Here is a 24631-nt window from a genome sequence, read left to right as displayed (position 1 = left end):
CCTCCTCCACAGAAAATCTTAATTAAGTTTTTCCAGAAATCCACCACACCATAATTGGTCTAAAGACCATCAGCAAAAGAATCCCTACAAAAAGTTCAATGTAGTTAACTTCCTATTTCCTGTTGCTGTATTTTACAACAATGAAATTTGGCCACAGGCCTGAAAGAGATCAGCACTTCAGGTGCTGAACACCCCTTTACTAGTTTTTCACACACATTTATGTACTATTTAGTATAGTAACTATATATATATATAAAATAGTTTGTAAAAGTTTTTAAGGAGGAAGTGTGTTTGCAAATGTAAAGTGTGATAAGAGAGACAGATCCTTTATGAAGGACCTAGGAATTAAACAGAGACACAGTGCCTATTAGAAGAAAAAGTAGGTCCAAAAAAGTTGGATCAGGCCCCAACTTCCTTAATAAGACCCCTATAGCGCAAGAATTAGAATCAAGAATCCATAAATGGGATGGATTCAAACTAAAAAAGCTTCTTTTCAGCAAAAGAAACAATCAGGGAGGTGAACAGAGAGCCTAAAATTTGGAAAAAATTTTTACTACATGCACATCAGATAGAGCACTGATCTCTAGGATATAGAAAGAACTCAAAAATCTTAACACCAAAAAAAACAAATAATTCAATCAATAAATGGGCCAAGAAACTGAACAGACACTTCTCGGAAGATAATATACAATCAACAACAAATATATGAAAAATGTTCAACCTCTCTAGCTATTAGAGAAATGCAAATTGGAACTACTCTAAGATTTCATCTCACTCCAGTCAGAATGGGAGCTATCAAGAATACAAACAACAATAAATGTAGGTGAGGATGTGGGGAAAGGCACATTCATGCATTGCTGGTGGGACTGCAAATTGGTGCAGCCAATATGGAAAGCAATATAGAACTTCCTTGGAAAACTGGAAATGAAACCACCATTTGACCCAGCTATCCCACTCCTCGGTCTATACCCAAAGGACTTAAAACAGCATATTAACAGGGACATCAATGTTTATAGCAGCACAATTCACAATAGCTAAACTGTGGAACCAACCTAGATGCCCTTCAACAGGTGAATGAAGAAAATGTGGTACATATACACAGTGGAATATTACTAAGTATCAAAAGAGAATAAAATCATGGCATTTGCAGGTAAACCGATAGAGCTGGAAACTATTATGCTAGGTGAAGTAACAATCCCCAAAAAACCAAATGCCAAATGTTTTCACTGATATAAGGGGGCTGATTCATAATGTGGTTGGGGGATGGCATGGGAGGATTAGATGAACTCTAAATAGGGCAAAGGGGAGGGAAAGGGAGGGAAGAGGCATGGGGATAGGAAAGATGGTGGAATGAGATGGACATCATTACCCTAAGTACATGTATGAAGACTGAATGGTGTGACTCTACTTTGTGTACAACCATGATATAAAAAATTGTACTCTATATGTGGAAAGAAAGAAAGATCCTTTAAACAAGGCCTTTGGCCTTGGGCCAAGCTTCACAGAGATGTTTACATTTCAAAGATGTTACTAATTAGGCTTCACTGTTACAGCTGGCAGGGGGAGGGAAGAAAGGGGAGAAGAATCTTTCCCTTTCTCAGGCTCTGTCCTTGAAGGGTTAAGTGCCCAGCTGCTTTTGTGTGAACTTCTGCAGACTGAACTTCTGAGCCCCTCCCCCTACACACCAGGTACGGAGTTCTGAAGCTGCCTGAATTCAGGGTTCAGGGGATTGATGGATTACAGTGAAAGCTTTGCCTTCTGAACCTGGCTGCAGCCAAATAAATCTGTTCCTGCTGTCTTTGGTGTCTTGCCTCGTCCTTCCCCACAACAGGTCAAAGTGAGTCACATAGCCAAAGTGGGGTGGAACACTCTGGGTCTGGAATGGGAGGAACTGCTGAGTCCTGTGGCAAAGGATATGGATTCAGAGAGGGAGACAGAATTGGGGACAATAAGAAAATCTGCCACTTCAGTTCACTGGTCTATTGAATCCTGTTTCTTGAATTGTGATTGATGGGAAGAAAAGAGTGTTTGGTTTTTATTTTGTTATTGCTTTTTGATACTGGGGATCGAACCCAGGGCATTTTATCACTAAGCTACATCCCCAGACCTTTTATTTTTTTATTTTGAGATAGGGTCTTGATAAGTTGCTGAGGCTGGCCTCAAACTTATGATCCTCCTGCCTCACTCCCCTGAGTCACTAGGGTCACAGGTTTGTGCCACTGTGTCCAGCTAGGGAAACACTTCTGAAAGTTTAAAGACTGACTTCTATAATTACTCGGGCAACAAATGTCTCATTCACTTCCTGTGTTCAACAAATACTTCTTGATTGAATGGGGAAAGAACATATGTGTAGCAGAATATCTATATGCAAACACAAAAAGGGGGTTCAAAAATGAAATGAAATATATCTACTCTTGCAGGAGTTAAAAAAAAAAAAAAAACAAGTAAGAACAAAAATACCAAACTGGAATCAAGAAAGTGGATTCTTGTTTCCCTGTCTGTCTGGAATCAGCTCTTCGGCATCCTGTGCAAATCATCTCGCAAGGGGCCTCGATTTCTTCATCTGTGAAATGGGATGATTGGATTCTCTGATCTCTAAGGGGCTTGCAATTTCAGTTTCCAAAGATTTTGGATATAGTCGCCACTTTAGCATCTGACAGATTCTGTTTTCACTGGCCTTTTCTCAGAAAGGCTTTGTCCAGGCCCTGCCACTACTTTTTGCAGTTTTGCCTGCACAGCTGTCTCCTATTAGCAAGAGTGAGGGTGAAACAGCTGGGCTGAGACGCCAGGCCAGTGTTGGCCATTACTGGCTGGGACTGAGCAGACCCAGGTGTATGCTCTGCATTTCTAAACAGGGGGATCAGGACCAGATTGTGTAGGTAGCTTCCTCCTTCAGTACTAAAAATCGGTGGGCGTCTGTGCTACAAAATGCCCTGAGTAGTTGAGTAAGGAAGGGCCGAGGGTGAAGTTCTCCACCCTGTTAGCCCAACAGCTATTCTGGGAACCTTGTTGGTACTGTTCTATTTTCCCCACTAGGACCAGAGGTCATGCTCTGTCAGCTGAGAAAGGTCTCAAGTATCTAATGCTTCCAAACACTTCCGTGCACAAGAACAGTACTTTCAGAGCCGGACAGCCCAGGGTTTTGTCTCAATCAACTTGTGCTCCTCTTTACTGAGCCCAGACTGTTGAGACTTTTGCTTAAAGAGGCCTGAAGCACCTTAAGAAGTGCAAAATGCCCGGGGCATCCCTGAGAAATGCAGTTTGCTTCTACTTGCAAGTTTAAAGTTCATTTTAAAAAGTTAAATAAGTATCTTCTTTGAGATACAATCCTGGAATTGAAAAGTTTAAAATATCAAATGTTGTTAATAATAAATAAATCAGATTCTGACCAATTAAAAAAAAAGAAAAGAAATGTAGATGCTCTGCTGGGGATGTAGCTCAGTGGTAGATTTTTCTCTCTCCCTCTCTCTCTTTCCCCTCTCTCTCTATCTCTCACTCTTTCTCTCTGGTACTGGAGAATAAATCCAGGGGTGCTTAACCACTGAGTCACATCCCCAGCCCTATGAGACAGGGCCTTGCCAAGTTGCTCAGAACCTCACAAAATTGCTGAAGCTGGCTTTGAACTTGGGATATTCCTGACTCAATCTCCCTAGTTGCTGGGATTACAGGCGAGTGCTACCACACCAGCTCAGAGGTAGATTTCTTGCCTGGCAGTGTGCAAGGTCTGGGCTCAATCCCTGGTATCGAAGGGAGGGAAATGCAGTTGCCTAAGCCTCACCTAAATCTGTCCAAGTAGACTGCATGAGAGTACAAGATACACTTGAGGTAAGCAGGAAGGGCCAGATCATTCTTTGAGCTCCTTTCCAGTTAGTTCAGGCAGGGGCCCTGGGTGAGCCACAGTTCCAGTCACAGTGCCAGCATGATTCAGTACCGGATTCTCAGGAGAGCGAGGAAGACCCCAAGGCCATCTCATTGCAAAAATAAAAATGTGACTAACTAGGGCACTCTTCTCAAAGTCAAGCCCAGCTGGGAAAATCTTAGAAATGCAAATTCTCAAGCCACACCCCAGAGCTACCCAGGCTGAGCAAGGCTAGCATCCGCTGGAACAAGGCTCCCATGACTGGGATGCCGGCTAAGGCAGGAGGGCCACTTGCTCTCTGCACATTGCTCCAAAGTCTTTTCAGTCTCTGGTCATTGCAACTTTGAAGATACCTGAGATTCCTGCAAGATTTTTATTAGAAAATTCCTCTTTTCATGACTTTGGGCCTCTCCAGAGTAAGGGAAGTGTTAAGTGTCTAGACTGGGTTCAGTAGGAACAGGACTGGGTCCTGTAAAGAGCTCAGGTGTCTGAGTCAGACAAAAAAAGGACTACCCGTAGGTAGGTAAGGTCACTGGAAAGTTGATGGAGACTCCCAAGCTCATCTTAACGCAGGGAGTTTAGACCTCTACCTACTAACTCCAGCTGATAGTAGTTTATACTGTGAGAGTGTGTGTAACCGTGAGGTCAGTTTGTGCTAAGAAAGGACATGTGACCTTCTGAGGGTTTGTGGTGGTGTAACAGGGACCTAGATCTTGTCTGCAAATGTCGGATGGGTGGCTAAATGCAGGATTCAAGATTTGGCCTCTCTGCCTCCACTCTGTCTCCTTTGACGTGAGTCACCTTGGATTCCAGGAACAACAGGGTTGATGGATAAACATCTGGTGATAAGTCAAAGTTAGTCCCCAGATCAACTTTGTGTCAAGGTTCACCTGACCCGTCCTGAGATAATGCTGAACAGACCAACCCTGACCAAGATCACCTGCTTTGGCAGCTGTGAAAAGCCTCCAGCGAGGCAAACTCCCACGTCTAGCCTTACTTATTCCCTGCCCCCTGCCCCCTGCCCTCCTGTTTTGTACTTTGTTTTGATTTCAGTACTGGAGATTGATCTCAGGGACACTTTTTATTTTCTAAAACTGGGTGGCCTCGAATTTGAGATCCTCCTGTCCCAGGCTCCTGCAAAGTTGCTGAGATTACAGGTGTGAGCCACCATGCCCAGATCCTTCCCGGTTCTATAAACATCCATGCCACTGTCAGTCCCTTGAAGTTAGGGCTAAGGACACTGGTCCCTTTGTCTTCCTGGTCTTCACTGTTTAAAGTTCCTTTTGTGTTTTTCACTGCTTCTTCTTCTATTTGGTTTTTGGAGCAAGTGACCTGACCTGATTTGAATCCCCAATGTTAGGCCTCTGGCCTGGGATTCCTGGAGTAGTGGCTTCTTGGGACAGGCAGAAACTAAACTGGGTCCTGGATCAGAAACTCCTTCATTTGTAACTCCAGCCAATTCACGTATAAGAACTCCCAGAGCCTGGTTTCTAGAAATGGATGAAGTTGTTTGGATAAAACTTTAATTTGTAGGGTGCCTTAGAAAAGGAAAGGCCAAAAACCACAGAAAAGTGGGATGTATTTTTTCACCAGCACACAGAAGCTTCTAAGACTTGGAGTTGTTTTAAAAAGGAATGGTTAGGTCAGTGAAGTCTGCTTCTCAATCTACCTTAGAATAATTGCAAATAGTATCTTGACAGCACAGAGGAGGCTCTGTCTGCTCTAATGGGCCACCTGCCCTGAATTCAGTGATTTAGTTAAGACCGGATGGCTTGGAAAGCTGCCTATCTTCAGTTACTAAGCCCTGTGCTCATTTAAAGAAACTTCCACCTGTGGGAGGAAGCTCCATTTGTAAGGCTGCCTCCCTTTGCACATGGAAGGGGAGACCAAGTCACTGGAAGCTTTTACAGTTTAGAAGCAAAGACTTAGGTCTGGGTGACAAATTTCACCTTTGACTCTTTTGTCTCCATTGGACTTTCAACTTCTACTTCTGTCTGATCAGGCAGTGGTGTTCAGGCCTGAAATCTGATAGACCTGTGTAAGTACTGCTCTAGATGAAAGAAAAGGCAAGGGTCCCTCAATTTGCCCCCTTGCTGAAATGAGTAAAATGGCAGGAGTGAGAAGGTATCCTCAGAGTAAAGTTTTTGAAAGATGAAGGATAGAGGATGGATTGTCACAAGGTCTGTCCAGATGGAGTGAGCTCTACAGGCCTGTTGGAAGTTGGTCTCCAGAGGATGGGTAATGGTTGAGTCCCTTTAGAGGACTCATCTTTAAGGAAAGTGGTGGTGATGGTTGGGGGTGGGGGCAGAAAGCCTTGCATTTTGCTGTTCTTCAGGTACCTTGAAATTGATCAATACACAAGCAGTATATTTTAGGATGGCTTTTCTTAACTAATTCAATGGCTTTGTTTAATGAGCAATTCAAGCATACTTAATGAGTAAATTAAACAAAAGAAAATTTGTAGGGCTGGGATTGTGGCTCAGCGGTAGAGCGTTCACCTAGCACAGGCGAGGCCCTGGGTTCAATCCTCAGCACCACATAAAAATAAATAAATAAAGATGATATTTTTTAAAAAAAATTGTAAATGAACTTGCCATAGTCTTGATCTTTAGATCTTTAACTTCAGGTCTTGGAGAGCTCAGTAATGGATACTTATGAAATGTCTGAATGTCTGGATCATTTCTGAGATTAAAATGCTGAAAGTTGTTCCTTAACCATTCTAATCTTATAGTGCATTGGGGGAGGCATCTGAAGATAGCATATACATGCTTCTGACTAGTAGAGATTTAACTGGGGAAGGTTACTAGAAACTGTCCTAAGAAAATAGTTGTTCCCGCTTCCATGAAGAAGATGTGGTGTCTTGGTTAACTGGAAAAGTCATGTAATTGTTCATTTAACATTGATCATATGTGTGACACATTCTGCCAGGGCCAGGGATGTAATGGCAAGCAAGGTAGATGCAATTACCTCCTGCATGGAGTGTCCTAGGAGAAAGAGATGCACACATACAGCACAAGTAAGAAAATACAGAAAGTTAGCCAAGTGCTAAGTGCTATGAAGAAAACAAAGATTGTCTGCTGCTACTGTTGGGATCTGCAACTAGGTGAATGGGTTGACAGAACTCCTGGGTCAGCCATTTCTCTTTACTTACACCTGTGCTGGTCTTCACAGTTTCACATTTGTTAGTGAATAAATTCTAGTGGGACATCTATTTTATTTTAAGTGGTACAGGGGGAAAAAGATGTATTTGAGTCTGTTAACAGACATGAAAAATGCTGTCTTATGAAGAAATACTTCTAAAAATCATGAAACGATGGTCTTTAAAATGCTGATATAAAAGTTCAAAACAGCTTACTCGCTGGTTGCCACTAGAAATTAGGGTTATTAGGAACATGGTAATAAAAACTAGAAATCCTTATGTGTGCTGCAGGCTGCTTGGCCCCGGGTCGAGCGGGCTGGCTGAGCTCCGCTCCTGCCGCTGCTGTCGCCGAGCACTGCCTGCCGCACCCCTGCTGAGCGCTTCCCTGCTGGGCTGTCAGTGCACGCCGGCTTGCAATCTTGCAACCCGGTTGGGCACAAAAACACAAGCCAGTCAAACTGAGACAAAGTTTTATTTTGTGAGAGGCCGTGTGCGTCCCCTAACAAGTGGGTCCACCACGTGTGTTCTACCTGAGCGGGGGGGGGGGGGGGGGGGGGGGGGGGGGGGGGGGACGACGACGACTCCACTTCCCCCGGAACACCCTCCTACCATCCTTTCCCAACCAATGGGAACTCTCCCATTACAAGAGTGACATGAGTAACCTGAGTCCCGAAACGGGCCCAGGTAAACAGCAGGAGACAATTACCATAATGTAACTTAACATAATCATAATCTGAATGGCTGGTTGGCAGTCACTAAACCCAAAGGTGCCTGTATCAATATTTTTGCTGTGGCTCCTAGCATATGTGAGGAGTACAAGGGATGCTTTTGGCAAATGAAGTTGTGTGAGTATGTAAAATTAAATTTGGTTTCCTAAGTTAAAACAAGGTTTCTCAGAATTGGTCTGCCTTTACTTTTTTTTTTTTTTTTTGGTGGGGATGGGAATATGACACAGGACCTCTGGGTCAAATTCCCAGACTCATCTGTTCCTAATGGGATCTAAAATTTTATCAGGTCTTTTGTTCTAAAATTGCTTAAGTGACTTACAGCCAACATTTGGTTTGTCAAGCCCATAATCCTGAGAAGACTACCAAAACTTCAGATGGTATATTTTGCTACTTGGTGGAGTACCTGTACATTCTTGCAATAGTTCATGTTCCCTGATTATAAAGCTTTCCAACTAGGAATGCCAATGTTACAATAGTAAGTAGTTAAAAGTATACTGACAGGGCTGGGGATGTGGCTCAAGCGGTAGCGCGCTCGCCTGGCATGCGTGCGACCCGGGTTCGATCCTCAGCACCACATACCAACAAAGATGTTGTGTCCGCCGAGAACTAAGAAAAAAATAAATAAATGTTAAAATTCTCTCTCTCTCTCTCTCTCTCTCTCTGTCCCCCTCTCTCTCTCACTCTCTCTTAAAAAAAAAAAAAGTATACTGACAAACATGTTTTTCTTGTGGGGCAATCTCCAGTGACAATACTTCACTGGGTAAATTATTAAACTGTTAAAATATAGTGTTATAAAACAGGGACCCTGCCATTACTCCTATCATGCTCAGTATTCTGGAAAAAAATTGACAGCATTTTGACATTGAAATTGGGTTGTTTTGGACAATGGTACTAGTTTTAATGGACAAAAGTTACTGCAGAGTCTGTCCTTTTCTCCAAAATTCTGACATGACTAAATACTGCAGGGCTTTAATGCACTGAGCTAAAGCATATTTTCTTTTTGTTTCTTGTTTTTTATTTTTTAGTGATTGATAGGCCTTTATTTTATTTATTTATATGCGGTGCTGAGAATCTAACCCAGTGCCTCACACACGCCAGGCAAGTGCTCTACTGCTGAGCCACAGCCCCAGCAAAAAATATTTTCACCAGGCAAAAGATGCTCTCTTTAACTGTTAACAAGACTTTTCACAATCTGAAACCTGAAGATTAACTTGTCTAGAAGTAAATCAATGACTGCTTGGTTCTTCTTACTGCCCATACTGCAGTCAAGCCCCATTCTTAACCCGAGTTTGTTAGTTTATGGGGGTCCCTCCAGACTCCTGGAACTGCACACCTGTTGGAGACTAAGGAAAAGCCAAGCAGGGAAGTTCCCCCCAAAGTAAATAATGTCTTTAAATGTGGATGGCTGACCCCAAGACTCAACATGAGACTCTTACTCTTAATTTTCATGTTTACCTCTTTCACTTGATGGGATTATGCTGTAACCAGACTTCTAGGCCCTTCTAGCAATCGTTCTTACTCCGTTTATTTAACCTGAGTATAGAGTACTATATTATTTACTAGCTGAACAGGGAGGAGTTTGCAGTTGCTAATACTTCAGTAGATTATAGATATATACTTTGGGTGTTGCAGAGAGACTATTACAATTAACTACGAGGCTATTTTGTTAATGGACAGGCTCAACTGGCTCATTTTTTGATTGTTAGATTTTGGCTGGTTTGGTTCAATGTGTAGCTATCATCTGCCAAGTACTAAAATGTTCTCTTCAGTTAGAATAACTCAAAGAAGTGCAGTTGAGGTACAGAGACCAGAGACCCAAGATGATGGTGAGCCGAAGTCCAGCCCTGGCCGGGTTGGGGGGTGGGTGGTGGAGTGGGATTCTAGGGGTCCTGAAGGAGGAGTGGCGTCGGCGAAAGAAGAGTGGGACGACAGATTGCAAGTTATGAGCAGCCTCCAGAAGAAATCTCTGCTGCCCCTGGAGGGACCTTTATTTTAATCTTTTTTACAGGTGTTTTTTCAGGTAGTTAATGGATAGCTTCAAAGCCCAAAATTTTTTTGATTTACATAATTTTCAAGAGTTACAATCTTTTCTAACGTATATTGATTACCTAAGATATTGAGTACATTGTTCAAAATATTTTTCTGTAACCTTAGTCAATCATGATTAAGCTTTTACGTTTTCACCTCAATCACTAGGTGTTAAGCAACGCAACTAGACTACATGACTCCTGACCTATTATTCACTTCTAACTTAAAGCATACCTGTAATTATTTCATTAACCTTTGACTTTAAAGCATACTTATGATTTATGGTAAGCTTTCTTACTTCTAAAATCCCAGTAAAATACACTTAGTGAAATTCTATTATTTAAAAGTCTACTACTCTGAAGTGCCTCTAAAATATATTATGTTAATTTTACATGATTCTATTTTAATTTCCAAGGTAATTTCCTTTTTTCATATGACCTATTCAACTGCTTCTTACAGAACTTCCTTGATCCTTGGTCAAATCACACCAATTCTTATGTCTTTAACTAAAGGACAAGATTTACACCTCAACCCATTTGTCATTTATATTAACTATGTGTTTTCCATTTTCATCTTAAGTTTCTATGTAAGGCAAAGGAGGGTCTATTGGTTGGGGAGTGTATTTTTATTAGCCTCTTGTCCTTGGGGGAATACCATAAGCTACATATGGTGGTCCCTGTACTGTTGGCACAGCAATTGTTTTTCTGTAGCTAGGCTATTGTACAGGTTGTGGCTTTAGGATGGGGTTGGGGGGGTAGTGTAAATTGTTAACCATGGGATAAATATTTCTTGTTGTTCAGGCTTGAGGAATAACACCATTGTTTGTATCCTGAGACATTGAAACGCACCTCATGGCATGTCTCAATTGTATCTTTAGTCTCATTCTGGGAATTTTCCTGCAATCTCAGGCAATACGTACTTTTATTATTGATTGACGTATGCCCTGTTATCCATATCATATCATAAACAAAACACTTAACATTCCTAATGGTTCCGGTTTCCAGATGATGTGGCTCTGCTGCAGCATCCCCCACACTGTGACTGTCAGCAGCAGGTGCAGGAACGCCTTCACCAAAGGTAACTCAGTGAGAGGCCCCAAACAAGAGGGGAACTGTTAAATTTTCTGGGAGGTCCTGGATGGACACTTGCACTGGGTCCCAAAATAAAATAGAGAGTTTAATTGCAGTAATTGAGCTTTGGTTGGTTGCAGGAGGTCCCATAACCAATTGAGTTGTAAATAGACTGATCAAGCTGTAGCAATGGAGTTCTATTTTTCTATAGAACTTAATTAATTTCTAATTCCATCTTTCTATAAACACTAGTCGTATCATATTGTTGGCATTCCCCAGAATAGCTGCTGGTTCTGGGAGTTGCCTAATTTATGAATCATTTTTTTTTTTCCGCAGTACTAGGGATTAAACCCAGAGCCTTACACATACTAGGAAAACACTATCTTTTAACTACCTTTCCAGCCCTGAGCTACGTTATTTTGGGACAGGGTCTTGAACTTGTCATTCTCCTGTCTCCCAAATAACTGGGATTTCAGGTTTGTGCTACCATGCCCTGCTTCGCCTTTGCTCAAATTAATCCTAACTGGCCTAAGGAATTCTCTCAATAATAGTGAAGGCTACTTTCCCTCTATTAATGACATCTGGGAAGATTGTGTGGGATCCTCAAACCAACCCCAAATGACTTGATAATACTGTCTTTAAATAAATAAGGCAGGGGACTGCAAATTGGTGCAGCCAATTTGGAAAGCAGTATGGAGATTCCTTGGAAAGCTGGGAATGGAACCACCATTTGACCCAGCTATTCCCCTTCTCAGACTATACCCAAAAGACCTAAAAAGAGCGTACTACAGGGACACAGACACATCACAATAGCTAGAATGTGGAACCAACCTAGATACCCTTCAATAGATGGATTAAAAATGTGGCATTTATACACAATGGAATATTACTCAGCACTAAAAAATAACAAGATCATGGCATTTGCAGGCAAATGGATGGCATTAGAGCAGATTACTAAGTGAAGTTAGCTAATCCCTAAAAAACAAATGCCGAATGTCTTCTCTGATATAAGGGGGGGTGACTCAAAATGGGATAGGGAGGAAGAGCATGAGAAGAAGACTACCACTAAATAGGGAAGAGAGGTGGGAGGAAAAAGAGGGAGAAGGGGAGTTGCATGGAAGATGGAAGGAGAACCTCATTGTTATACAGAATACATATATGTTGTGATGAGAAAAAAAAAAAGTGTGTCACATTAGAAAGGATGAGAGAGGAGGGGAGGAGTAGGGGGGATAGGAAGGGCAGCAGAATAGACAATATGATTGATGTATGTACATTCCATGTATGTATTATATGTCAAAATGCATTCTGCTGTCATGTATGACTAAAAAAATTAAAATAAATCGTATGGTAAAAATAAATAAATATAAAATAATAAATAAGGCAGCACCTTCCCATTTGTGATCCAAATAAGGTAGGAGGAAGCTGTTACCAATTTCCATCCTCTGGTCCACAACTGTTGCTAGAAGAAATGAGCTCTCTCCATTTATTGAAACAATAGCCAGATATTAAAGGCTCAGCCAGACATCTCCCCTGGCTAGCTCTTTAGAACAGTTTTAGGAAGCCACGTCATCTGGATACCTGGACTGTCACTTGTAAGTGAACAGTTAATATTTAAATGCTAGTTGGGCATCACATTAGAATGGATACACAACATCATATGTCCTAGAATTTTGTCTCTGTGATTAAAATAATAAAGCAGGTGGGCACAGTAGCACATTCCTATAATTTCATCTACTCAGGTGCTCGAGACAGGAGAATTGCAAGTTTGAGACCAGCATCAGAAATTTAGACCTATCTCAAGATAAACAGGGCTGGGCTGAGGTTGTAGCTCAGTGGTAGTGCTTGCCTAGCAAGTGTGAGGCCCTGGTTTTGATCCTCAGCACCACATAAAAATGTTTGGAGCATGATATTCCCATATATATATATACATTATATATAAAAAGCTGGAGATGTAGTTCTGTGGTAGAGCACTTCTGGGTTCAATCCCTGGTACTGAGGAGAAATAAAGCAATCCAGCCCTGGCTAGAGAAGGGGGCTTCTCCATTTGTGGTTACCCAACAAACACCAGCCTTAATAAGCTCATTCTCAAGCTTGCCTTTATTATAATATCACTGCAGCGATTACAAGTCATTCAGTATTTCCTAAAGCCCCTGCAAAGCAAGCACTCCCACCATAGGTCCATGGAAACTTCAAGCAGTAGAAAAGGCTGCTGATCATTTCAAGCCAGTGAATTTCAGCAACTCGCATGTCTTCAGCACTTTCACATAAATGTATCTGAGGCATTTAAACAGCAAGCCTATTCAAGTAAGCTTCCCAGGCAGCTTTTCTGTACATCTCAGCTGCTTCTAGGCGATTAGCTGCTGAAAGTATGCCTCGGCCTACAATGATGACATCAGAACCCCGTTTGCCAACAACTTCTTGTGGACTGTTGTATTGTTGGCCAAGATGATCCCCTGTAGAAAAACAAAAATTACTATTTAACATAATACAAAACCCAGGAAACCTGCCATGACTCCTTTGAAACAGTTATCTAACCAACTTGAAATAAAAATGTTTTTCCATTTCCCTTTTGCAGAGCAAATGGGTAATACAGGAGGAAAACACACTCAATGAACTGGCTAAAGACCTCTACAGTGGAGACAGATGCCCACCAACTCCTTTTCAATCTAAGTCCAAAGCATATAATCTCCTATGTTGCCAAGAAAAGTTCAACAACAGAAAACTTATAATAAAACTTGGCCTTCCAGGAGAAGATGACCTTACTAGTCCTCTCAGAATCACTGTGCTATACTACTGGCAAAGTCCCCCAGGGCACCTAACCTGACCACCACAAAGTACATGACTCTTTCTCCTACCATCTTAGCAAGTGCTCACAGACTACACAGACCCTCATCCTTAATGTTGATTTGTTCTTTATTACATTCTGCTGGTTATAGAAGCATTCTGATAAATGACATATGGTACTTTAAATATCCCTAAAAGCTTACGTCCTGACTGTACTAGCTAGTCAAAGACTTGCTGCAGCTCACAAACAATCTAGCAGCTAACAGTACCTACTCTATGCCAAGACACAATGTCAAACATTTTATGTCATCTCTATGATGGTTCTCCACAACCTTGATATTAGTACCGTTATTCCCATTTTACCAAACAATACCAAAAAATGAAGTAGCTTGTCCAATATGTGTTAACAGAAGGGCCAGGATCCCAAGTGTTCAGCACAAATATAGAGTTTAAGAAATATCAAGAATTGTTAAATACTAAAGCAACTATTTTGAAGCCTTAAGTAACCAAGCCATTGTATTGTGCTAGGCCCATGCCATGACAAATGAAGATCATATAGGAAACCTCCAATGATCTTTTAATCTATTAATTTAATGAGTCTTTTCTCCCTAACCTATAATATTTTCTTTAAATAAAGGCAGCTCCTTTTTCATAAGATGGCTATATTAACTATCTAAAACAGCTCCATGGGTATCTACTGGTCCTAATAATTCAGGGTTTAAAAACAAAACTAAGGTTTACAAATGTTAACACTAATTCTTTCATATGTCTACACAGCATGTTATCCATTCCTTCAATATCTGCACAGTGCTTGGGGAAATGTAATCTTCAGAACAAGCTCTCATTCTCCGGAGCTTCTGACCTATGAGTATTCCAAGCATGTTGGATCCTAACTGTAACCAAGAAACACTACGAAGCTGTAAAAGGAATGTAGTACTCCAGGTATGGAAATGTAAGTAGCCGCACATATATACTATACCCTCCAAATTCTCATGCGAGCACAAGTCCAGCCAAATTATGCCAATTATGTGGCTCCCTCTGGAGAGGGAAACTGGACAGGGGAAAGGATGGATAAGAATGGCTAGCAATAAAATCCACTTTGTACAGGTGTCTTTTTGAACTTTGTTTTTACCAGTGCAAAGTCAGAGCTGTTAGGGTGACAGATCCACTGTGGGGTGATAAGCATATTGTTTCTATTTTACCTTTTAATTTTGTTGTACTGGGGATTGAAAGCAGGGGCATTCTACCAAAGCTATATCCCTAGCACTTTTTACTTTGTTTTGAGACAGGGTCTCACCAAGTTGTACAGGCTGATCCTGAACTTGTGAACCTCCTGTTTCAACCTCTGGAATCACTGGTATTACAGGTATGTACCACATCACCCAGGAGTGTTTTTTAGACTGCTGAAAAGTGTCAAGTTCAAGTAAGTCTGGGAAACGTGTCAATCCCCAATGGAAATAATAGACACTGAACATCAAAGGCTGTGCAAGTCCTCTAATAAAGAAACAGATGTTTAATTTTGTTTAGCCTTGGGCTTTCCAAACTTCCTTGAGTACAAAACCTCTTTTGGCAGCTTATTCAGAACATCCATTGATACATTAGTTGAACATAAACTGACACATTACTAACCTAATGTATCAGTTTTTTGGGTGAATTTCAAGTAGCTTTTAAAATTTTTATCCTAAAATTAGACTGCTCCATTCATTATTGTTCTAGACTAAGAGTTCTCTAGCAACTTTTTAACAGTTTTATTTTACATAATATGGGTAAAACAGCTTTTTTGGAAGGGCCATGACCAGTGAACAAACTTACCTCCTGCTTCTAATTGAACTCCTGGAGTCAAATGAAGAAATTCTGGTTTCATGCTTACTCGGGAGCCAGAAATGAAACCAATCACAAATTCACAATGCTCCTCAGCCATTCTAACCTAAGTGGATCGTAAGAGCCATATTACAAGAAAATAGTTAATCACATAAAACTTTATGAAAGTAGACAAATCCATATTAACTAGTTTGAAACTTGCCATAGAATAGATGCCTTTTCTCATTTCATGTTATACACACACAAACTCATTCTATCTGAAACAGGTCATCTTATATGTGAACCACGATTATGATATATATTTGCTTCATTAAGTCCCTGAGGTGACCCTTTCCCCAATGAACCATACTTGAAAACATCAAAAATCCTATACCATGTGCATCTCAAATGAAGATGCTACATAATTACTCAGTTGTTTGGGTTTTTTAGTGCTGGGGATTGAGCACAGGACCATGCATAACATTTTACCAAGGAGCCATAACTCCCAAACCCTTACTTATTTATAATAATGCTTAATGAACCACCTACTTCCAAAAAGGATTTGAGATACTTCTCATCATTTAAAAACAGCTACATTTAAGAGCTAAAGAAATCTTACTTCCACTGCTTTCCTCCTCCTAGCATCTGCTATTTAATGGCTTCCCCTTTTCTGTGCTATTTCCTCACATATACAGAATGTGGCTTTCTGATCACTCTTCTCTGAGACTCACAATGTTCCACTCTTGCCACTAGCTACGTTCAACAACAAACAAGTGATGTTTTGTCCTTGAGAGAAATTCACTCTCCCATGATACCAGTATTAGCACTAACTCCTGAACCCTGTTACTTGGGAAATCAATTTTACATCATTCATGGTTGGGCTTAAAATATAACTCTAGGTTCATATACATTCTTAATAGCTCCATGTAGTCTTTGAAATATGAAAAAATATAAATTTCCATGGCACATTTTAAGCAATATTCCTTAATATATTGTAAAAATGATTTGCCCACAATTCTAGTGTCTATCCATCTATAAATTTTACTTAAATGAAAATGTGAAGAGAAACTTTTTCTTTCTTTTACAGTGCTAGCCATCAAACCCAGGGCCCTGTGCATGCTAGAAAAGTGTTCTACCAATGAACTATGGCCCCAGCCCCCGAAGAACTTTAAAGCTGGGTAATTATCCATCTCTTGGTTGACTTGCAGGGGTTGGAATGGGGTGGAGAGTGGGTGAGCATTAACATTTACAGTGTTATAAGAACTTTCAATACTGGAGGAAACAATGTAGATACTCTCCTTAGCTTTCCCTACACAGTACCAATCAATATCAAAGGATAAATAAAAGGAAACCAATTCCTGTGTGCTGCTGTCATGAAAATGTGGGACTTGGGAGACTAAGAAGCTCTTTTCATCTACAGCTCACGGTAAGATGAAAACAACGAGGTAGATGTTTGACTAAGGTGTTTTAATATTTCCCTTGGAGTACAATCTGAAGTATCCTTAAGTGTCTACCACAATATATAGAATGCTATAATATACTCTCAAGGAATTCTATCCAACTGTTGTTAAAATACTATGACACTAACAATAGTGGAATTTGAGGGTAGGCAGGGGTTCCACAGATCCTAGATGAAGATATTTTTTTCTTGCTCCATAGAATGCAGTTTTAATAGCTCTGGCCATCTCTCACCCCAGGACCCAAACACTTACCGCAGCTTTAGTGTAGTTCCCAGTGGCCAGGGAGCCCGCAGAGCTCATTTCTGCAACGAGCAGGCATCCCCGATGTAAAGGCAGGCCCACTTCTTGTAAGCCTTTTACAACTCCTGAGCCTGGTACCACATGGGCATTTACTAGATCTGCCCAGGAAGCTATTTTAAAAACACCACCTAAGAAGAGGGAAAAACATATGCCAAATAAGAACCTCTAACTTTTTGCCCAACTGAGCAGCCAATGTGAAATAAACACCTACTAACATGTTAATGAAGAGTTCCAATGTCAAGAATTTTAATGAATATCAGTAGACTTGTGGTTCCATTTGTGAAAAATGCATCTGTCCACCCAGTAGCAACAGATCAGAGAAAAAATTCTTGAAAATTCTGTACTTGGTTTATAAAGAACACTGGCAGGCCAATTTTTTATTTTGGCTTTTGCAGGCTGAAGCTTGGGATCCCAATAAAGCTCACGCACTCAGAAAGGGACTCCAGTAAAGATAGGCATTTACTGAGGTCAAGGATAGTGACATATTGAAATTTTTCTTTAAGATGACAAATTTTTACCCTGAGCAATCTCAGCTACTTTACTGTCTTTTAATGCTTGTATCATTGACCCTTAGTTCTCCTTAGCTATTCAAATTTCAATAGGCAACCACATAGCTTTTAAAAGCTAACAGTTAAAAACTGATTTAAAAAACTACATGCAAAACTGAAGGGTGTGACACTCTTCAGTCAGATAAACTAATACACTAAGTAATGTGACAAAGGTAGGACCTCATCTCCAAGTGAAGACCTTCACAGTTCTATTCTAAAGGAATAGTTTAGGATAAACTATTAGTTTAGGATAAACTATTTTCTTAAGCATTAGTTTAAGAAAAAAAAGAACTCACTTTCAAGATGCCTATGAGTATTAAATAATGTGACCAAAGTATCTGTTTAAGGCTAAGTGAAAAAAGCATAGATACATACAGATCACATCTTTGTAAAAACAGATTATGTGCACAGAACAGGTAATAGTACGTAAGCATTTTTTCCAACCAAAACATGCACTACTGAGTCCTATTTGACATTAAAAAATAAAAAAATGTATACCAAGAGACATACTGCTCTTTGTTTTTTATATTTGGCAAAAATGACAGCAGAAAATTGCAGTCTATAACCCTTGCATCGTTCTTTTGATATCAGCAATCTCATTTTCATTAGAATTACTCCTGCAGGGTCCTTAGTGCAAGACTTTAAATAATGTTAACCACCTAAGATTTGCAGGAGCCAGAAAGTGAACGCATTCTACACTCTAGGTCAGAGTGATTGGTTTAGGGCAGACAGTTAGTTTGCTTACCTGAGAAAGAAGTCAACAGAGAAGAAAAGCAGAGCTGAGAGATGCAGAGAACAATTTCACAGAAGACATCACCTGAACTCCTGGATCCAACCACACTTGACAGCCTGCTCTATGTTTAGACTTTCAGTGACGTGAGTCAATACCTTTCCTTTTTTCCTGTAGCCAGTTTAAGCTGAATTTCTGTCTCTTGCAGATTCCTGAATAATACACTTACCTTCATACTGCTTTTTTACTGTGTTTCCTATATCTGCAAATTTCCGGTCTTCAAATATTAAAAACTCATGTTGTTCTGCCAGAGTGGTCAACTCTTTCATCACATCCAGAGTGAAATCACTCAAAATATCTACATGAGTCTTGAGCATGCAGATGCTGGGGCCTAAAGCATCTGCTAGCTCCAACAGTTCTCCAGCCTCTGAAACATCAGCAGACAGACACAGATTGGTCTCCTTCTTTTGCATAAGCCTGAAAAGCTTTGATGCCACCGGATGGACTGTGGGCAGCTCTGCACGCACACCAAAGCTGAGTTCTTTGGGTGCATTTTTTACAGGAGAGAGGGAACCATTGTGAGAAGCTGACACACAAACATTCTCTTGAATGAATTTCTTCACTCTCTCAACCATCTCAGCATCAATTTTTTTCTGCTGCTCAAGAATCTCCAGCGTTTCGGACAATGTACACACTGAGTGCAGACGAATCCCGTGTTCACGCAACTTATCTCTGCCTCCCTGCTCACGGTCCAACAACACTATAGCATCTGTGACCTTCAAACCTTCCTTCTGAAGAACCTCAACTGTTTCCAAAACACTAGCTCCACTGGTGACAACATCTTCGATGATTAGACAGGTTTCTCCTGGATTAATAGCTCCCTCTACAAGACGCTTAGTACCTAGAAAAGAAAAAATTCTGTTGACTCAATTTTAGAATGATATATTTCAGTCATTTCAAGATGTCTTATGGTATAAATCTGCTATGTATTTATGAAGGAGTGGATGATCTAAATCTTATTTTCTCATCAGTTACCTTATTTCTGGTGACTCTTCAATGTATCTCTGTATCCCAAAATTGTCAGCTACAGAATGTTTACATAAAACTAGCAAATTATTTTGCAACGTAAAACTTATTGTTTTATGATCAAATTTTCAAATATGATTTCTTAAAGCAAGGTCACCTCAATTAAGCAGTTCTGAAACAACAATCCAGTATCATCAATGAAATCATTCTTTATCCACTGAAACTTTTACAAGTTCATGACTCAAAACTGGTCAAATAATTGCTTCCCCCCATCCCCTCTTGCAGTACTGAGGATTGAAACCAGTGGTAGTTTACTGCTGAGATATATCCCCAGCCTTCTCCCTCAAAGCCCTGACAAAACTATTTTCAGATAATGTTTAACTCAGACTTGTGGACATTATAGACTCAATTTTTATCTTTTGAAACAAACAGAACAGGTAGGCATTTTGCCCAGTTTAAGCTTTGCAACAAATACTATCTTTAACCTTTCCCCTTTTCTCTTAATTCCTTTCCTCCCCTTGCAGAATTGGCAGATTTAACTGAATCAGCTTAGACTAATATACAGGACAGTACTATAGGTATGTTAATAAATGAATGAGTTCATTCTAGAAACATTTAAGATATTTAAGGACTGGGGATGCAGTTCAGTGGTAAAGCACTTGTCTAACATGCATGAGGCCCTGGGTTCAAGCCCTATCACTGATCAACAGAACTACCACTGTGCCTTTAAGTAGCAAAAATTCAACTAAATATTTTTTATAATGACAATTTCAAGCAAAAGTATACATAGTAATAAAACACCCACAAATACAGAAATTCACTCCTTAAAACATGGTGAATCTAGGGGCTGGAGTTGCAGCTCGGCATATGTGAGGCGCTAGGTTCAATCCTCAGCACCACATAAAAATAAAAGTATTGTGTCCCACTACAACTAAAAAAAAAAAAAAAAAAAAAAAGAGATGAATCTTATTTCATCAATATCCTCACTCCTTACCCTTCAACTTTTAGAAGAAATTCCAGACAAATGATTTATCATAAAATATTTTTTCAGAATAGATCTAGAAAATATCTCTTTAAAAAACATTATTACATCAACATAAAATAATAACAAAGCCCATTGGGCCTGGTGGCACACATTTGTAATCCCAGCTACTTGGGAGGCTGAGGCAGGAGAATCAAGTTTGACACCTGCTTGGACAATTTAATAAATCCCCATCTCAAAATGGTCTCTCAGTAGGAGAGCACTTCTGGGTTCAATCCCCAACACTGCAACAAAACAAACCATTAATTCCTTAATACCATTAAATAGTTTCAACATTCTTAGATTGAGTTTTCAGATTAAAAAAAAAACCTGATAACCTATTGCAATGGACCCACAAAAAAATCTCCCCATGGGGTATTAATATAGCTTTGTGAGAGTAATCTTACTCATGCAGTTTAAATATCTCAAATATACTGGAAAAGCATATACTTTCAGAACATTCTGAGAGGAAAGGGTCAATATAAATGTTGGGATTTCATGGATAGAATACCTAAAAAAGCAGTTTTTTCATTGCCTAATAGCACACACAAAAAACTCCAATGAAAAAACAATTATCCAAATCACTTTAGCCCTTGACTCTAAATTCCACAAGTGATAACAATTTAAAGAACTTCTGAAGAATATCTTCAACACAACTCTTCATCAGTACACAAGAAAAAATTCAAACAGGTTACATATTAATACTTATAGTACTTTAATTTTACCATAGTCCTTTGCTTCTTTCCTTCTAATAAGCATCGGAATTTGATTGGTTGAACAGATAACTGTAGCCAGAGGCAAGGCTGTATAAGGTACTCCACACACAGTGTCAAAACTGATTCCTGCATTTTGAGCAGTTTGAAATAAAATATCTGCAACCTGCAAGAAAATGAACACATAAACTACTTGTTATCATTACTATTTAAAATGGTGTGTGAATCATGTAACAACATAAAGACAGAAATAACCCAGTGGAGGTGAGTGTCAAACCCAATGGGTAGGTAGAGACAGGGAATAAATGCCTTTTTATTAAATCCTAGGATACATATATCTAAGTCCATATGGACCATTCAAAACCAGACAAACAATAGGCTTTCTAAAGTTATAAACTCAGAAGGGAAAACATTCATTTAGACTCATTACTAAAATCTTAAATCCTGGGATACAAGCATGAACACCAGAACGAACCTACTAGACTCGGGCTCCACTTTGAGGGCAACATGAGTATACTGGGGAAGGTCATGGTGTTGAACACCAAATATAAGGATGGTCCCCAGATTTCCAAATTTCCTTTAGTAATCCATTATGATTTGAGTACTGAAAACTACCACTTGCCAGTTGTATTTTCTGAAGGAAGCCTTCAAATATGAAGTTTCACAAATATAGAGCCTACTGTGTAAAATATATTTTATGATCTTTTCTCACATAATCACATTTTAATGTTAGAATGCATACTCCCAACCCAATGTTATCCATTAGAAAAGAAAAGCAATCAGTTCCTTTACAGACTAGAGGTCTTTAAAATATTTTACACCTATATTTCTAAATGTTTTCACATCTATGAATACTTTTAAGGTGCAAAGGATGTAATTTCTGGTATTAAAAATATTAATATAGCCTAAAACTATTATATTACTGTTTTAATGAATATACTTGGAATCCAAATGCTGTTGGGTGATTTGTTATCTGCCATTTCCATTACAACAGGCCTGCTCAACAACCTGGTTTTGATCCTCACCACCTCAAAACCAAACAAACAAAAAGAATAATAAAAAGCAAAAACTCTAGACTATGAAAGCTGGAAAAAACATATATATTTTTCAAACTCACATTCTCACTCCACTGTGTCCACAGAATTTTATTCCAATATATTTCTGCTTGAATAGCTTTTACTGATTCTTCTACCATATTTCTCTAAATGTATGTAAACTGAAAGGTATGTATATTGGAATTTAAAATTATAAATTTAAAAAACTTACCATGATCACAAGTCTCTAAGTGTTAGAGACATTAACAGTTAACAGAATAGTTACATTAATTATGCGGGCAGTTAATTAAAGCACCTGGCAAATGCTGATAGAAGTATAAAACCATCATTTTAGAAACACATTTCTTATATAAATGATACCCTTCCCCTCCAATTAGTTTAAGGTCACTAAGGTCCACACAAAATGGTAGTTAAACATTATTTATTACTAGGAAGTTCAAGGTCAGCATAAATTTTGCTTTTAGGAAGTGTAATTATGGAAAAGCCGTATTTACATAAATAAGCAGTTGTGAAAAGAAAACTTTTTGGTATACAGCCAGGTCTCAAAGTTTTGAACTCCTCCTCAATCAACTACCAAGTCTCTCTCCCTCACACACACATACACACCACGATGTAGCATCAAAAAATAATTTTGTCATCAACCAATGATTTTTTAAAGTAAACCAAATTTTCATTAGAAAATTCTTACTACATTCACTTTCTCTACTGATGAGATACACTATAGCAAAATTCTGCATCTTATCATGATTCTGAATATTGAGATTCTGGATGATTAGCAGTCCATCCACCACCACTGGTGCTTCCGTTCTTTTTACAATAACTACAAAAGTGGATGCCCAAGGAACATAAACCTTAAGTGCATGGAAAGAATTTATGGAACTTATATGGTAGCCAATGGTCACATGTGACTATTTCAGTCTTAAAATTCAGAAAGCTCAATGTCCCTATGTGGTTAGTAGCAACTCTTTTGGATAGCATATTTAGACCCTTCTCCTCAAATTATGGTCTACAGATTCAGCTGATAGCGGCTACAAATACAAAACCTCAAGGTATTACCGCAGAGCTACCGAGCCCAATCCTGAATTTTAACAAAATTCCCAGGAGATTCAAATGGTGATTTGCCATCTGCTATATATATATATATATATATATATATATATATATATATATATAGTCTGAGAAGCACCTTGCTAAAAACAGCTAACGTGTACAAAGTTTACCCTGATATTGACTAAAAGACCCAGCCTTCTGATGCCTACCTCTGTCCTTAATTTCTGGCCACAGAAATTGAATTTGCCCTTCTAAGCAAGAGCCCTTCCAAATACGTCTCCAGCTACTCAATTTTCCGCCCACTCGTCTTTTTGTTTCTTTAAATCTAACTTTCTGGGGGCTAAATACACAGAACTCATTAGCGGACTTGAGCCCAAAGTGCGTTTTTCCACTCGCGCAAAGCACGGGTCAAAGGTGGTCGGCTAAGAACAGGCTACAAAGGTCCTAAAGAGCCCAACAACCTCTGTGCCTCTCAAGTCTACTCCCCCAGGCGACAGAGGGTGGGCTTGCCTGCTCTTTTGCTTTCACCCACAGCCCAACTCGTGTCACCCTCCCTTCACTTCCTGGTCCCCTTTCCCGCCACCCTGAGCAGTCCTTCCCCTTCGGGCTGGCACCTGACTCAGAAGACGAGGTCGAGATACGATGCCCCGCAGATCTATGTAGACGGGGGAAGAAAGTCCGCTCTTCAACACGAAGTTCCCAAACTTGAAAGCCTGCACGTCGTACAGACCGGTCACCAACGGCCCCAAAGCAGTGCCAGGAGCCGCCATGTTGTAGCGCTTCCACTTTGCTCCAAAACGCTGAGGCGCGCTTTTAGTCCCTGGCGCCCCGGTGACGTCACTGAGAAACCCCGCCTCTTCCGCCGCCTTTTCCGGCCCACTGCGCAAGGTTGGAACGGAGTCAGCGAGTTTAACGCTAGGGTGTGCGTGTGCAGGGGGTCAGTGGGTGGCTAGGGCTTAAAGCCCCGAACATTTAGATTGACTCTAGGATCATGAAGCCCAGCCTCTCTCAAGACAAGTTTCTGTGAATCCTGTCCTTTTTTTATAGCTCAGCTTCCCCTTGACTAGTTATTTTGATTATCTCCATGTTTAGTCTAGCATGCCTCTACTCTCCCCGTCCCCCAGTGTTTCTTCAAGTAGAGTAGAAGTTCTGGAAGACGAGGATCATTTTCTCCTATTAACGTCACAGCATATGGCACTCGAGAGTTCCATAGCAGTTTGCATATAAGAATATAAAGTCCTTAGCAGGTAGATAATTGTTCATTACCTTCTCTGCAGCACTCTGAGAACTGGAGGAAGAGGCGCTGTTTATTTTTGTTAG

The 24631-nt window shown here is 40.0% G+C and overlaps 1 protein-coding gene across 1 annotated transcript; it reads right to left on the bottom strand.

Moving 5' to 3' along the window:
* Positions 1–12906: 12906 nt before the first annotated feature.
* Umps (uridine monophosphate synthetase) lies at positions 12907–24125 on the bottom strand. The gene is made up of 6 exons (XM_026396005.2): positions 23926–24125; positions 21219–21372; positions 18676–19347; positions 17121–17296; positions 15421–15535; positions 12907–13277 (listed from the first exon to the last, which is right to left on the bottom strand). Exons 1-6 carry the CDS (start codon positions 24079–24081, stop codon positions 13108–13110), a joined length of 1443 nt encoding a protein of 480 aa, XP_026251790.2. The 5' UTR covers positions 24082–24125; the 3' UTR covers positions 12907–13107.
* Between the last annotated feature and the right edge of the window lie 506 nt (positions 24126–24631).

Source organism: Urocitellus parryii, chromosome 2 (genome assembly GCF_045843805.1).
Source record: "Urocitellus parryii isolate mUroPar1 chromosome 2, mUroPar1.hap1, whole genome shotgun sequence".
Lineage (NCBI taxonomy): Eukaryota > Metazoa > Chordata > Mammalia > Rodentia > Sciuridae > Urocitellus > Urocitellus parryii.
The sequence above is the reverse complement of the archived record's forward strand: the minus strand, read 5'-3'. Positions and strand labels throughout refer to the sequence as shown.

Excerpts from the sequence above, each read along its gene's own strand:
- Umps (XM_026396005.2), bottom strand. The coding sequence starts at position 24,081 with ATGGCGGCTCCTGGCACTGCTTTGGGGCCGTTGGTGACCGGTCTGTAC. Across the intron at positions 21,373-23,925 it reads GACCTCGTCTTCTGAGTCAG|GTTGCAGATATTTTATTTCA; the intron begins GTGCCAGCCCGA and ends ATTTTCTTGCAG. Across the intron at positions 17,297-18,675 it reads AGTAAAAAAGCAGTATGAAG|GTGGTGTTTTTAAAATAGCT; the intron begins GTAAGTGTATTA and ends CCCTCTTCTTAG.